Source organism: Agelaius tricolor, unplaced genomic scaffold, assembly GCF_023055355.1.
Source record: "Agelaius tricolor isolate 1412-34295 unplaced genomic scaffold, bAgeTri1.0.p SCAF_2, whole genome shotgun sequence".
In the NCBI taxonomy this organism is placed as follows: domain Eukaryota; kingdom Metazoa; phylum Chordata; class Aves; order Passeriformes; family Icteridae; genus Agelaius; species Agelaius tricolor.
Genome location: NW_027269262.1, coordinates 83,097,645 through 83,114,540, shown reverse-complemented (window position 1 = coordinate 83,114,540; position 16,896 = coordinate 83,097,645). Strand labels below are relative to the sequence as shown.

At 37.1% G+C, this 16,896-nt stretch overlaps 1 protein-coding gene across 6 annotated transcripts in view; it reads right to left on the bottom strand.

Annotated features, from left to right (window-relative positions):
• COL14A1 (collagen type XIV alpha 1 chain) overlaps positions 1-16,896 on the bottom strand; it is a 114,193-nt gene that overhangs the window by 21,370 nt on the left and 75,927 nt on the right. For 5 of the 6 annotated variants that reach the window (XM_071421714.1, XM_071421716.1, XM_071421718.1 and 2 more), the window contains 9 exons: positions 16,038-16,076; positions 15,699-15,837; positions 13,296-13,438; positions 12,336-12,445; positions 10,980-11,138; positions 6,960-7,037; positions 6,596-6,682; positions 1,389-1,442; positions 890-985 (listed from right to left, as the gene is read on the bottom strand). In XM_071421714.1, the coding sequence (XP_071277815.1) occupies positions 890-985; positions 1,389-1,442; positions 6,596-6,682; positions 6,960-7,037; positions 10,980-11,138; positions 12,336-12,445; positions 13,296-13,438; positions 15,699-15,837; positions 16,038-16,076 (905 nt within the window). Of the gene's footprint in view, positions 1-889; positions 986-1,388; positions 1,443-6,595; positions 6,683-6,959; positions 7,038-10,979; positions 11,139-12,335; positions 12,446-13,295; positions 13,439-14,586; positions 14,674-15,698; positions 15,838-16,037; positions 16,077-16,896 lie in introns of those variants that run through there. The other variant, XR_011678389.1, reaches the window with a different exon arrangement.

Sequence of the window (16,896 nt, the reverse complement as noted above, 5' to 3'; positions counted from 1 at the left end):
GAAACTAGGCATGTTTCTATGGTACATATGCATGAGAAGAATATACTTTTCTAAATAATAAATAAATGTTACTTTTTATAAAAAATAAAATTCTCTATTAAATAACTGCTCTTATAATTAAAGTATTCTTATTATTCTCTATGACAACACAATCAAGAATATACAGCTTTGGTAAACCATTATATTTTTCATTAGTATCATATAGGCTGGAAAAGGACGACATTTTATTATAATGTAGTAAATTTGGAAAAATAAACTAGCAGAAAGTAATATATGTATTACTACTTTTCTAGGCTTGTCTGTACCCGTCTACTGGAGAGGTGTATGAAACAAGATAAGTGCTACTGATTCATTATTCTAACTATGTTTATTTATAATGAAATTCTGTGACTTATTTCACAATAGCCTTGCAAATCCAGTCCTAATCACTTCCTCTGATGATAGATTTTATTATGTAATGAATAGTATTGCTTAATTTTGGCAGAGAATATGGTGTTCTTGCTTGGGTACACCTTTCAAGTCAGAACTGATCTGCAATGAGCAGTACAGCCAGAAAAAGAGAAAATATTAACATTTTGGTCAACTGCCATGTCACTACCCCCACTGCAATTTATTTTCCCTTGACTCCAGGCTTGGATGCTAATACCCAGGTCATATTCAACCTGCAATCAAATACTTTCAGATGACTAAAAATTCTGTTCAAAATAAAAACCCAGAAATTCTGGCATTGAACCCACGTTCACTGGAGGTCAAACCCACATCTGTGATTTCACCGCAAATACTAAAATTCAGATTCTGATCACAACACCAAAAGCTATTTCAGTCTAGTCTAAGCTATTTGCTGTTTAAAAGATCATAGAAAAATGCCTATTGATTTTTTAAGTCTCACTGGAAGCCCTTGAATAGAAAGTCCACTGGGTCCTTGTGGTCCAGGAGGTCCCTGCGGTCCAGGAACACCAATTTCACCTCGAGGTCCATCTGGTCCCTAAAGTAGCACAGGACATAAGTTAAACTCTTATCATATGGACAAAGGCAGCTTCTGTTTGAAGAATTAAATGCCAATAGATTCAAAGACATCTGAAATATGAGTTAAGATATTTGAGCAGTTAGGGTTTAATTTAAAACTGTCTGGTTCCTTTATAAACACACAAAAAAAGAGGATTATTTATTCTGTGAAAGCAGAATTCTGAATTTTATATCTTTTGTCAAGAAACAAAAAGGACAAGTAATTGTTTTGGAAAGAGACACAGTAAATGCCAGTGACATTTCACTATGCTTTTTCCTCAAAAAAGCCAGAGACAACCTGGAATTCATTTCAGGGTTTCCATGCAGCAGAGATAAACCAAGAACCCATGCATCTGTCAAATGTAGAGCGCTTTAAAAAGTACCTTTGGACCTGGATCACCACGATGACCTTTGGCACCTCTGACTCCTGGGCCACCCTGAAAAGCACAAGCACGAGACTCACTGAAAACCAAAACTCTCAAACAGAAATGAAATCCAGAGAAGCCCAAATGGATTCTTCCTGTTCCTGAATCAGCATTCAAGAATCAGTAAATATCCTGTCGATATCCTTCCACTGGAGTAATTAAACTGGGAACATACTGAAGTGTAGCCATGCACAGGAACAGATTTAAACACAGATGTGACTTCTTAGAGCCAAGAATGTACACTACGTAAGAATCAAAATAACACTGAAAGCTATGATATGGATGGAAATGTGGTCATGGGTTCCCTTCCAGTTGCTGAAACCTCCTGCACATCTGTCTGTTCTCACCAAAATCACATTGTTAAAGGCTGAGTTCCCAGAAAGGCCAAGAGCCTTCTGGCCTTTATCAGACACAGCGTGGCCAGCAGGACCATGGCCCCTGTACTCAGCGCTGGTGAGGCCACACCTCAAATCCTGTGTTCAGTTCTGGGCCCCTCACCACAAGAATAACATTGAGGGCCTGGAGCACATCCAGAGAAGGGCAACAGAGCTGGGGAAGGGTCTGGAGCACAAGTCTGATGAGGAGCAGCTGAGGGAGCTGGGGTTGTTTAGCCTGGAGAAAAAGAGGCTCAGAGGGGACCTTGTCACTCTACAACTCCCTGAAGGAGGCTGTAGCCAGGTGGGGGTCAGGCTCTACTGCCAGGTAACAGCCACAGGATGAGAGGAAGTGGCCTCAAGTTGAACTGTGGGAGGTTTCCATTGGATATTATGAAAAATTTCTTCACAGAAAGGGTTGTAAAGCTTTAGAACAGGCTGCCTAGGGACATAGTGGAGTCACCATCCCCAGAGCTGTTAAAAAAACATGTAGATGTGGCAGACACTTGGGGACATGGTTTAGTGACAGACTTGGCAGTACTAGGTTAACGGCTGGACTCAATCATCTTGAAGGTCTTTTCCAACATAAACAGTTCTATAATTCTGTCATCCTAATGACTTAGGGACAGTTTTCAGCAAGGACAACTCCAGACCCTACTAGATCTACACCATGGTTTAATTTGGAGCTATTCTTAGGTAAAATGCTCTTATGGACATATTTCTCTTTTTTGCTTTCTTCAGCAATACCTACATCTGCTCATCATTTATTAACCAACTTTAGCCTTCTTTATTCCTATCATCTGAGACACTGGAGTACCATATATCTGTGGATGGCTGCCATGAATGTGTTTTGCAACAGCATCTACATGTGCTTTCTGTTCTAGGACAGCATAAATAACTTCTTTTTCACATCAGTTTCCCTCTTCCCCCATCTGAGTACATTGCCTAATCTCTGGAATATGAGCTTTACAGGTATTCTGCCTATCATTGTACTCATAAAGGACCTTGTACAACTAGACACCATAGTTGAATAGAACTCTTTAGGGGCTACAGTAAGTACTTACAACAACAGCAGTAAACGCAATAAGAATAGAAAACATGCTTATATGCAGTATCTATGAGACTTTAAATAGAAGAAATAACAGAAATATCTGGAAATCCCAGTGTACTATTGCCCTTCAATGAAGGTGTCATGACATGGTCTTCACATATAATCACAGAACAATTTTCCATTACCTCTCCCAGCTCCCTCAGGCTTCTTTCTTCCATCCCACCTCTCCATGGCCACAACTCATTCCACCACGGCTAGCTCTGACCCTAAAATCTCATCCCATGCTCTCCATGGAACCAAGTTCCAATTGCCAGTTGCAAAATTACAGATACTCATATTTCTGCATTCCAATCTGCTGTCCTTTCTCCTTCCTCTGTCTTACTCTGAGATTAAAAATTCCCCAGCACAATGACTGCAACTTTTTAACATAAACACAAACACAGTTTTCTCCCATTTTGTTCTCATAAATAGATTGTATTTTTACTAAGAATATATGCTTAAAAATAGCCTGATGCTGAGCCATTAAATGATGTGCTTTTGGATTCATGCTGAAGTTGGCACACTTGTCCATGTTGGACCATACTGTTGGTATACTTGTTCATGTCCAACCCAGTAACCTTGTTTGGTAAAAGCACAATTTCCAGAAGAGCATTTATTTCAGATGAAAACATCAGAAGAGGCCCCCTCATTTTTTTCATAAACTTATTTTGGTGGTTATTCCCCGGCACTACTAAGCCTGTGTGATCAATTTCAGTTTTTTGGGGTTTTTCTGTGTTTTTTTTCTGGCCAAAAATTCTTGTTATGCCTTCTCTTATTTTGAATAACTTCTTAGTAGCCAGTGCTTTCTTCCAGAAATGGGTCTTAATCTACTGTTATCAAGACACCTCCTTGTCACTGTCACATTTTCTGGAAAAATCCCCTTGCCAGGATTCTTCTCCTGGGAAGCTGAGAAGCCTCAGAGAAAAAGGAAAACAATATTATCTCATTTGCTTCTCCTGTGTTTTGCTGCTTTGGAATGTAGTTGGAGATGGTTTACCAACAGGTGATTGTTTTATTGGTTTTGTGTGAATTGTTTACACTTAATGGCCAATCATGGCCAAGCTGTGTCGAGGCTCTGGAAGAGTCACGAGTTTAGTATTAGTATCTTTTAGCACACTTGTTTCTGTAAGTATCCTTTCTCTATTCTTTAGTATAGTTTAGTATAGAATTCTTTATTATAACATAGTATCTTAAAATATTAAATTAGCCTTCTAAGAGCATGGAGCCAGATGCATCATTCCTGCCTTCATCTGGGAACCCTGCAAATACAAGACCTCCTCATTTCTTTTTAACAGTCAAAACCTATGAAGCACTGAAAGCTTTTTTTTGGCAATTAAACTTGTCCAATTCTTCAACAATTTTGTCTCCTTCACCTTCTTCAACTCTGCATCATTCCTTTCAAATGCAGGCATTAGTTTTACATGATATCTCATTTTTTACTTTGTGTGAGGAACTTCAGACAGCAAATTCTGCCAAAAATGAAGCCATGAAAACAGTATCCCATGATGAAAATTGCCAGATAACCTTAACTCTAAACAAAATCTTACTTGAAGTGATGCATTTTCTAAAAAGTTAAAAATTCTTTCTAGAGTTACTGTCCCAAACAAATGGAAGCATTTTATTTGGAGTGTTTCTAGCCTAATGTCTAAAACTGGCTACATGGTAGGATCCTGATCTCTTAAACAGAAGAATCCTTGGCTTGGAGAAAAGTCACATGACATTTTAATGACTTGGAGCTCTCCTGACCAGACATAGCACATATGACTTTCTGACTTTTGGTTGGCGCAGAGATGAACAGTGACTTTATTCTTTTTGCTCTGCTTTTTTCATAGGCCCTGAAATTTTTTTAAAAATTTTCTTTCCTTTTTGCAGAGCTCTACCATCTAACTGTCTGGTAAAAAAGCATCACTTACAACAGGCTGAGCTCCAGAATCACATATTTCCCTGCCTTGGCAGTGATTTTTCTGCTTCATTTTAAGCTTCCTCTTGCCTGGCACTATGCTATTCAAAACATGGTTAATTCTAAATGTAATATATAGAAGTACATTATTTTACTACTGGGTTAAGCCTTAGCAATTCCTGATCCATATATCTTTTGAACTATAGTAATAGACATCCTTCCAGTCAAATAATTTTCAAACATTTTTCATTTTACTGTGAAATGTGGTCAAACTACTCAATTTAAGTGACATTTTTATGTGATTTATCCCATTTTTTACAGAACAAAAACTGGATGCTAAAATGTGGGAATTAAAACTTTCATCCATACCTATTTAATAATCTGTATTCAAATAGGAGAACAGAATAATTTCTCCTTGTTCAAGATGCAGCTCTTAAGTGAATTTCCTCTTGAATTTCTTTCCAGCTTTTTGTACCAGAGCTTGAAAAACAGTTCTTGCAGAAAGACAACCCTCTGAGTTGTCAGGAGGATTAATGTCAGCTAGGACCTACAATCTGAAGGCCTTATGTGCAAGTCAGTTTTGTTGTTAAACATGCATCTCATGCAATTTGTGCTCTTTAACACCAAAAACATTTTCCCTCACTTTCTTCCCTGGCTCTCTAATTTAAAAACATGCCCTTGGTGCATCTGGGACACAGTATGAGCCAAGAAATATGCAGTTCAAGCTTTTCACAAGACAGCCTCATCTCAAACTCACTCAGCAAGCAGCCCTAAGATACCAATCACACTTATCTAGTTGTAACAGAAAAAAATCCATGGCCATTCAACAAATCTCTAAGTCAGGATTCTTGTTAAACCAAATCAATAATGGACCATCACAGAGCCTTTCTAAATTGATAAAAATCAGCCTTGGATGCAAGATTGAGTTCTCAAAACTTAGTGGGCTTGAATCTCCAATGTCTGGTCTAATTGTCTGAGTTTCCACAAGTCAATAAAGAGAAAGGAGATTTATTCCATCTAAGATACTACACTGACACAGAGGGAAAGTTAAATAACTGTTTTCTTCAAGAGACTATCTAGTTCCACACAAGGAACTTAGACACACACTTACTTAACACCTACAGAGCAAACTATTAATGATTGCCATCAAAATGACACCACTAGGCATATGTAAAAGTTGTAACGGTGTGCATTTCATCATTCACTGAAGAGATTAAAAAAAATTAAATTCAACTTTCCACAAAGGCAGATTATTTCATTATTTCTTCCCTTCACAGCTCTTGGGTACCTCTCTGCCTTTAAGAACTCCCAGACGAACCTGTACTTCCAGTTCTACTTTCCAATAAATATTTTACTTAGGTAGGGCTTTTAAGACAGAAAAGTCTTCTTTCATCACAAAATACACAAGTGGCACTGTCATGTTCCATATTTTTAATTGGTAAGAATTCTGTAAACTGAGCATTTCAGAAATCTAAACTCCAAGCTATATTTAATACACATCTGCTAGAGTAGACAGAAAGAGGTGATTAAAAATTTGAAAATAAATGGCACTACCTATGAGGTATCTAATGCTACAGACAAATAAAAGGGTTCCAGGTCTAAAGAATACCCCCACTGCTTCAGCATAATCTTTCTTTATATAATTCATAGCATCTTCATTATAAACTGAATAGAATTTTATCTCTTTACCAGTATTTGTAAGTGTAATTTAACCTTATTAGTCATACAATTTCAGTATATTCACAGTATAAAATAATAAAGGTGGACAATTTGGTACAGTTCACTACAAATAAAACCTTACCGGTGGTCCAGGAGGTCCAAGGGGACCCTTGTTGGCTTCTGAACAGGAACAAGCATGAGGAAGGGCAGGACAATTTTCCTCATCTCTCTATGAAAAGGTTAAGATAGGAGAAGAATGATGCACAGAACTTCAAATGCTGGGTATTTTATCAGTCTAAGACATAGGATTTAGTACAGTATAAGACAGTTCTCAAAAGCACCCATGATTTAGAAAAATACATCTAATTGACTTTCAATAGGACAAGTAAACCAAGTAGAGATGGGCTTTTTAGAAAACTTTTAAGCATCCATTCCAAATAAAACATTTTCTCAACAAAGTAGAAAATAAAAGGTAAATTCTACACTTATTGAAAGAGGTTTCTTACCAAGCCAGGAAGTTCACAGCATTTGTCTCGATTGGCCCATGAGGTAGCACAAATAATGTCAAACATCTGTAACTGCAGCTGTTTCAAAACAAAGGTGGTGTACAATATGACTGTTAGATGTAAGATCAGTGCAAAATGGAGCCATCAGCAAACAAAGCCAACTTGATTCAAGCACTCAGATTAGACAAAGGCTTTTGACTTCAAGCAGCAAGCCACAAATACCACATTTAAATGGTAAATCCACTGCTTCGACCAAATTTGTGTCCAACCAACTCATCTGAACTATCAGACATTATATGAATTGAGCAAAGCTGTTCAAGGTTAAATGCTGCATGCATTTGTTGAATTTCCCCCCAATCCTTGATTAAATTCCTTATTTTGCCCAATGGTGTCTTCCAGTATCTTTTTATAGCAAAAAAGACATCAAGAGTTAGACGAAAGAGAGTTTGGCTTCTCTGAATAACTCCTCTTAACCCTCTGGTCTGCTCTTCAGATTTTATCTGGGACAAGGTCTTCTGTAGACTATTACTTACACTGGACCTGAGCCACAAATAATATTTCTCATTTTTCCAGTTTAATTTTATTTTAGAATATGCCCTCTCTTATCTGTATTATCCCCAGGCAATGATAGCTTAAGAATGGGGAAAAGCTTGCTCACCACGTGACAATATTGGGCAAAAAAGAAAATTCCCATCACAGGTCTGGGAACATGGTTTGGACAAGAATTTAATCTGCAAGAACACACACACATGCTAAAAATAGTGGCTGCTTGATATTCAGAAACAATATACTAAATAGGACTCAATGGTAAAACCAATTATCTCCTTTACAGCCCTCGCTAAACAAAGGGGTATAGAGAGATGAAGCTTTCTTCTGTTACTATTTCTATTCTTTTTCCATGCCTTGTTTATGTGCATACTGAATAGGGAATGGTATGGAACAGAACATCCCATTAAATTAACCCCACATGTTAAAAAATTTGAGGAACTGCTAAAGACAGAATGCTGGGTTTGTTCCCATTATTTTCAGTGGCATTATTTTAAGATCAGAACAGAGAAATGAATTTTAAAATTTTCTTATGACTGCATTGCTTCTAAAGCTGTTAAAATTAACTACATATGTGCACCTTTGGTCTTGCCTCATTTTTTTCCTTATAAAAGTAAAATATTATATTTTAAAAGAAGGCATACTTTCATATAAATAGACATTCTCCTCACCTGCCAGCAGATTAGCTGGTTTGTGGATTTGCTGTACTACAGATGCAGACACAATGAGCTGGCACCATGCAAAACACCTCAGACAGCTGAAGTGCAGCATGAAGGCAGCATTTGAACTCACAATTTGGCTCCATGGAGAACCACCCTGGGTCCAGCAAGTCTGTGTCCATGTCTGTGTCAAATGGAAGCTGGCTGCATGGGGAGCCACTTAGTCTCCCTCTTTGCTGCACATCCCTAAGCTCCTAACTCCAGGAGGCCTCACAGTGCAGCAGCAGACCAAAGTGCAGGCACACACTGCTCTGGGACACAGAATACCTGAGCATTTGCATGATATTGCTCTTAAGCAAATCACTCATCCCAGAAATGGGGTGCAGCAACACCAGAGCTGGTTCTGTAGAGAGCACCTTAGGTTCAGAAGTTGTATTGCCATTTTTTTCCATAGTTCAGTCCATCCTGAGCTGTTCTATTATCCTAATCAATGGTAGGACAAAATTTATAGATAGGTATGTACATGTATTCATTTTGTCTGGACTAGGCAATCTGGACAATAGGAATAAAGTCTGTTGGTGTAAATTAAAGAGCAAACAGACATTTTCTGAAATGCTGTATTCACCAACCAAATGTTGGATGACTCAGTGTTCTTTTTAAAAACCATTTTGTGGGTTGCTCTGACTCAAGTTAAAACCCAAAACAAAGCTTTCTTTGCTACTCTTAAACATTTATTCATAAGTCTATGCATTTATAGTGATTTTGCTTTCTAAATACAAGCAGAATCAGTAAGGTGGGAAAATCCTCATCTAACCAGGCTACAGCTCTGCAAATTTCCCAACAGACCACGTTAGAAAATACTATTAACAGTACATATATATGCAAGCAAACAAGGTTCAAAGAGGAGGAAACATCAATAAAGAGGAGGTCTGTGAATTGTAGATAATGTTTTAAAGTTGGACTTTTTATTAAACCCCACTGAAGGAATAGAAAACATTACTTGCTGCAGGTCCCAGTCAGGTTTCATTGCTCTGGCTACGATACAATCATGAGATGACTCATTCAGGAGTGTTAAAAGGGTTTGGCACCTTGAGCCTAATCCTCTGTTTGATCAATCTGTCTGTCTGTCTGTCTATCTATCTATCTGTTCATTTTACCATTGCACACTGTATATATTGATGGAAAAAAAACTCTGGTACAATTATATTTCCTCAAGATTGAAATGTCTGGCAAAATTCAAACGACTGCTCTGTATTGATTTATATTTAAAATACACTAAAAACATTCCAAGAATGTTAAACATCTTCCATGTGAATACAATTAGAACAAAACATCCACAATTTTGTTCCAAACTGCCTGCTTACTTTTATTTTATGTAATAAGCATGTCTAAAACTAAGAGCTCTACTAATCTAGTAGCTGTTCTGAGAACCTCTATCCTGCCTCTTACTAGATCTCTTTGATGTCTTTTAGAGCAGGAAATCAACTCATTTGTGTCTTAAATGTGACTATTTAAAGAAGTACTGCTCAATATTAATAAATTGTGCAGAATGGAGACTTCAGAGGATGGCATTTGGGTGCTTTCTTGATTTGTTTCTAATTTGGTATATATGGTAATACCAGAAGACACCTTAACCCTGCTAAAGAATTTTAATCTTCATCTACACATTTCTAATCTTACATCAGCTTAACAGTTCATTTGAACAAAATCAAATTTTTCAGTGAGTGGGCAGTCTGACTTTTTTTTTTTTAATAGATTCCTAGGTTCTAACAAAAGACACATTTCTTTCCACTTCTTTACAAAGGCTTCTCTAATTCCAAGATTTCCTAAGTCTGCCTTTTTGTGTTTCTATTGGAACGTGCCTACAAAGGTTTCTCTGTGTAATTGTCTTTCCAGGCTTCATATAATTATTATCCATCAATTTGGGCCCTAAAAGCTCTTTCTTTTCACACAGAGACATATTCTGAGGGCTTATTTTTTACTAAACAAGAGTATTTTCATATATTAACAAGTAAATACATATTTGAAACCTCATTCCTATTCAAGTCAATCCTTGGTTCAAGGTTCACATTTTCTGCTAAACTCATTCTAGGGTCAAGAAAGTTCAAGGAAAATTAGCAAACACTACCATGCACAAAAAAAGTCAAACCTCCCCAAACAAAACAAAAAACTGAAAGACATGCATTGGTTGTCAAGCAGAAAGAATAATCAGTTACTGCATCTAGGAGAATAATTTCAGAGGAATGAATGAGCACTTAAACTGGGGGAGAGGGGAGACTTTTCTCTCTTAAAATGTCCTATATTATAAAAGAGCTAGGTAAGCCAGGTATACTTAGATGGGAGCTTTTGGGGACAGTCTGTGCCAAAACAGTTCAAATTTTTAGTGAACAGACAGTGAATTAAGGGGCAGACAAAGAATCAGAGGGAATAACAGACATGGGGAATAATTACAAAAAATTTTAAAAACCAAAGTTTAAATAATTCCAGGCAAAGGAGTTATACATGACATTACTGTATGTAATTATTTTTGGAACACAAGTAATATCTGAATGTATCAACTGTGTTTACATATGTTTTTGAGAATAAAATTTCAACAATAATGATCTTATTATTTTATTTATTAAAATAATAAAAACCAGATTTTGCCCAAATTGACAACTACTACAGGCTTTTGCAGAATTTCTGAAATGCTGGGTCTTTACTATTTAAAATGAATTCACTTGGCTTCAAGTTAAAACTAATTGCAAAGTTCCCAAACAATTGATTTTTTTAGGATATTTTAAGTGTTAGAAAGAATTGTTGCTGTTCCACTCACCGGTGCAGAATTTTCCCTTGGTCCCCTGGATCTCACCATCCTCCCCAGCACTTCTATGCCATCAGAACTAATATTCCCTGCTGCATTAATGGTCTTCTCACCCACTTCCTTGCAGTCAATAATTATCTTGGCCGTGGTCTTGCTGATAACAACATGCAGCTGAGAAAAAGAGAAGATGCTTTAAATACACAAAGGAGTGTATGAGATAAATGTGCTCTTTCCTTGGGAAAAGGGGGGCATTTTTGAAATGATCTCCTAACTCCATGTTTGCTAATGAAACTCCAAAGCAAATAACCTAGATAACCTCTAGGGGTCCCTTCAACCTGAATTATTCTATGATTGTAAACTGTTGAATGAATTTAGTTTATTTTTCTACTTCTGGAACATCTGCAAAGAAATTGGCAACATACATAATTTATTCAATAAATAAATAATTTGTCCCAACAGAAGATCTGCACAATGTCCATTTACCACTCAGATCCCACAGAACCTTTGATTTATGTGGTGATTCCTCATATAGAACATTGAATTTCACCATTACAGCCATTATAGCCAGCCACTTGCAAAAGCCAAAACAAAGCAGTAAAATTTAGTTTGTAAATTATATATTGACAGACAAAGCTGCCACAATGAAGTTTTTACACTGAAAAAATCAAATTACAACAAATGCAGCACAGGAAGCAGAGCACAATAAACAAATTCTTTCCTTCTGCCTTGATCACACTCTGTTGTCCCTCACTGATGCAGCAGAGACACTCCCAGTAGGGAGGACTAGCTACAAATATCCTGTCATGAGCAAACTCTCAGGGCTTTTGTTTGTTTGTCTTGTTTAGGAAAGATCAGGAAAAAAGTCAATGACAAAATTACCCTCTACCACAAATAGGTGCTACAATCCCAGTGCTGCTTCACCTGCTTTCAGAAAGAATGTTAAAAGTTCTCAAATAACAAAAGAAAGTTCAACGTGGCGTAGCTCTTAAAATACATTTTAAAATTACAACTGATGAAAAAATGATTTTTTTTCTGGACGTTTTATTTTGAGTGGCACTGCCAATCCAAATCTTAAAAGGAAAAGCTGATTTATTTCTAAATTACTTTTCAAGATATGTATTTTTAAATGAACTCTAAAACACAGGCAAAAAGTATGACATGAAAATTTAACACATCAGCTTCATGGTAAAACCTATGATTTGTTTAATGTTAATCTAATATTGCAAAGAGACATATGACAGTAAGGTAGTTGATGCAAAATACACTTTTTTTGGCAGTAACTGATCTCATGAAACATGATTTTGAAACACAAAAAACTCACAAGTTTTTATTCAGAGTGCTTTTTTTTCCCCTATTATCATTACTAACCTTATGAAAACTCCCATAAAATATCTTCCTTATTTCAGGACCTTCAAAAGTTACAGTTTGAAAATCTCCTTTGTAGTCATAGTTAAAGAAAGTCAGAGTTTTTCCACCATCTGTGTGAGATCAAAATTAAGGGCTCTGTGTTAGAGAAAAGTCCTGATACAATATTTGAAAGAGTCAATTTGCATTTAACAAAGAAGACCAAAAATGACAGCTCAAATGTTAGTAAAACACATTCATAAACATTCATAAACACTGACCTGCAAGTAACAAGTTATATCAGAGAAATGCTCTTTCCTGGTTTGACAGGAAGGATGGACCAGCAGTTCTGAGACTACCTCACCCATGTCTACCTGGTTTTACTCTCTCATTCATTCTCTGTGAGAGTTGGATGAGAAAAACCCTTCCTCAAGTTGGCTAAATGCCTAATTCCCACCTATTTCCAGGTGACAGACTGGCAGATATCAAGAACTGGTATCACAGTAGCTTCATCTTCTCAACAGTAAAACCTTGTAAATTATAATCCCTGTTTCACAATTGTGAAAGTAAAACCAAGCAGAAATGAAGAGCCATCAAGAGTTCATGTCTGTGGTTCTAGCTCTTCTTTTCACCAGACTGCATTTCCTCTACATATGCTTCCAGTACCACTGGCTTAGATCAAGACAGATTTGATCAGAATCAGACTCAAAGCACTGGAAATCTTAAAAGCAGATGAGTACCTCACATCAAATTGCATCTAGTATAGATCCTTGGAATCCAGTTTAAAGCAGTTAACTCAAAATTTGACTCTAAGTCCAAATTAAACTCAGTTAAATTGAACCTAAAATCCATGCATTAGGGATTCTCCCCGCCAGATTCACGTGGTTGTTCTCGTAGAGGATTGAAACACTGGCAATAATAAAACTAGACACAGAATTAATAATTTGTACAGTTAAGATCACTGATAAAACACAAAACACATACTATCTAAAATAACTCCAACCAGTGGTTCATATGCTTCGTTCAAAATCTCCCACAGAGCAAACGGCTCCTGCGGCGTGTCCGGCAGTACCCGAAAGAGAAATGTGATGGTGTAATCAGAAGGGAGACCTTCAGGATGCAAATACCTGTGAGAGAAATAATTAATCTTTGAAACTGAAACAATTAATCTGGTGATTCACTCATCAGAATTTAGGCGCGCATGCTTTCTATTACTTTGTATATTCCCTTATAAATCAAGACTGAGAAGTTATATAAGTGTCTATAAAACCTACTCAACTTGATAACTCTGAAAGAATGCTTATGAAGAAAGTAGAAGTTATTGTCTCCCTTGAAATTTACAAAATTGACCTTAAAATTTAACTCTTCTTTTATAATTTGAAGATCAAATCAGAGGTCAGGAAGTAAAGCTGAAATGAATTATATTTAAAGCTTTTAAAAAACAATAGCCACTCTCGAGACCTTTGAAATTGTCTGATTAAGGAGACAATGGAAATTGCTTGGAAGACCAGTCTCAATAGACATGTCCTTTGTCATTAAACCATTATAAATGGATTAAAATTAGAAGTGACAAGACTGTTATAGGAAGCTTTATAAAATGTAGAGAATGGAGTTTGTACATTTCAAAGCCAATACCAAAGAAAGTGAAGTCAGAAAAGACCACATACTGAAACACAATCTGGTTTCCTAGAATTTATGCAGAAGAGGAAGTTTATGATATAAAAGTACTTTATTTTATGTAATTTCCAAAAATTCATTATTATCTTACTTCAAGTTGAATTTAATGTTTTGTTGTCACATCCCAAAGTGAAACATTTGGACAAGCATCTGAGACAACTGAATGTATGTTAAATGTTACTTAGTCTGATTCCTTAAAATCACAGTAAGGGGATCTGAAAGAAGTCTCAAGAGTTATTCAAACAATTTATTTTCCCCAAGTATGATGCATTCCTTTTTAAGTGTTTCTGGCACATAGTATGAATCATGCTGAAAAGAGATTTAACATGATATATTATCAATATATTCTGCACAGTGTCAGTAGATGATCAGATGTGATGTTACACTGCCCATTTCCCATAGAGAAAGAGGGGAAACTCAATAGATAAAAGAAAAAAGCCTTTACAGTGTGTCCATTGTACAGAATGAAAGCCAATTCAATAAGCAGGGTGTGTTAAATGGAAGGTCTGGGGAAACAGAACTCAAAAAGGAGAATAAAATTAATGGCATTCAGTGCACAGATGAAGTGACAAAGCCAAGGGGTATTTTTCAGACATACCTGTGGATCATCAAGAGAAAGGTGTTCTCTGAACCATGAAAAGGGGTGAAAGTCTAATGAAGCAGTAAGACTGAGCTGGGGTGGCAGCTAGAGAATAGCATATAAAGGCAGCAGATCAAATTAGAAAGAAGCAGAAAGGGAAAAAGAAGTAAGAAATGTTAATCCCTTGGCATTTCAGTCCATCAGGGCCCAGGAGGAAAGAAAACAAGGAGAATGAGAAACAGCACCAAGAAGTACAGCTCCAACTGGGACACAACAGGGCAATCACACACTCTGATGATACCTAATATAAACCTTCAATTTCTCACTGTTTCTTTTCTTATTTATCTTAAGTAAAGAATATTTTTCATTAACCTTCCCACGTGTAATCCATCAGAGCCACTGCTTCTCTCTCGTGCTACTTAAAATGGAGTGGGGGTTTGGACTGAGAAGAACCCAACACAGACACTGTTTATACAAGAAAGAGGATTTCCATTACTTCCTCTCTGAGGAATGACTGTAAAAGTCATTCAGTCAGGGGATTCTTCATGGCCTCCTCCATAACCCTCCCAAGACACAGTCCCTGTGACTGAAAGATGTCCTGCCTCCCTCCCAGGCAGGTACTAGATGGGGTTCACACAGACCCACTTCAACATAAGGGTGATAATCTTCCCTTGTAACCAATGGCTGGACACAGACTGCATAGAAATGGCTGAGGAACAGCTGAAGCAGGTTCTCATTCTGACCCTTGCTTCAAGGACATGCTGAACTCTCTGAGACTTCAACCTGCATTCCAGAGGCACCCTTCACAAAGTGCTGCAGACTGGAATCTGCCCAGACATGGGCCTGCATGAAATTGCCAGGTGTTACACAGACACAAGCCTGAAACAGGCTCATGGGAAAACCAAAATAGCCAGTGGGCTTACCTACTTTCACCTACAATTGTTATTTTTGAATTAAACTGATTGAAGGGTCAGAGCACCAAACAGTTTTCCTATTCATCAATATATCACAGATATACATTAGCACCTCTGCACTTCTGACTTAAAAATACTGGTCCCTGAAATGAATAATTGCCTGCACTAGAAAATTGTCTTCATGTGTTTTTTGAGTATTTATATGTGAATACATACTTGGTAGGCTGGGACACCAGAGCATCCTTGTGTAGTCTGTAACATGGGAAAACATTAAATGTACCAGGTTCCATGGAAACCCCTTCCACAGATGAAAACTCCTTTTCAACCAAACCAAACATTTCCATCATTTTAAATCCTGGAAGATATAAAATGGCATATTTTATTAATTTAAATTAATACTGCATCAGAGGATACAAAAAAAGACATTGCCAATTGTATCTAAGAGTTCCATTGCCTGTTACCATGAAGGGAAATGTATTGCCTAATACTGTGAAAATAATGTAATGAAAATGATTCCATAAATCAGAAACAAAAATGAACACAAAAATACTGTACCTGCAAAATTATTGCCATCTTTAACTACCAGTGGGCAGGCTGGAAAGGAAAAAGAGATATATTTAAGAATACAAGAGATGTCCCACTGAGTCAGAACAGTCATGCACTTAGACTTAAACTCAGCACTCTGCCCCCAAGAGCAGCAAAAGGAGGCTGGGTAGGAAGGACAGGCATACCTGGCCACTTCCTACTCCATTCTGTCAATGCTTCTCAGGATCCCCAAGGGTTGTAGCAAATATATTAAGGGGTGCTCCCTGTGTGCTCCATATAATATATTTATATGGATTTCTTGTCCATTAATTTGTCTAATCCTCCCTATAAACCTGCCTTCACAACCTCTTCAGCAATTTCAAATTTGTTGGGAAGAAAAGCAACAAACTCGTTGCCTGTTGCATAAAATAAAGTTTGTCTTATATGGGGATTTAACCAAGTGTTCCCTAATTCTCTGTGAGCTTTTCCAGCCTAACCCATCTCAAGTTCAAGTACTGCAGCTGACATTCCCTGTACCTGAAACTCCACAACAGTTTCCATGAGCAAGGGAAACCAGAACAATCCCTAAGATGTGTACTCACATTTTTAATAGCTGCAAATCTGATTTATACATTTCTTTTGGCAGGGAAGAAAGGTCACTAATATATTTCAGGAAAGGTGCCCTGGGAAATCAAAAAGCCTAAAGCAGCATATCAACCAAATATGGCTCCCCAGGATACTCACATTTGAAGATCACTTCTAGAAAACAAGCACAAGTGACCAATAAAGGATACTGTTGAAAATTGTCAATGTTTAACATTCTCTCTACCATTGAAAGTAGACCTCATGGTCAAAATCTCAGAACTGGTGGCTCACAAGCCACATCCTT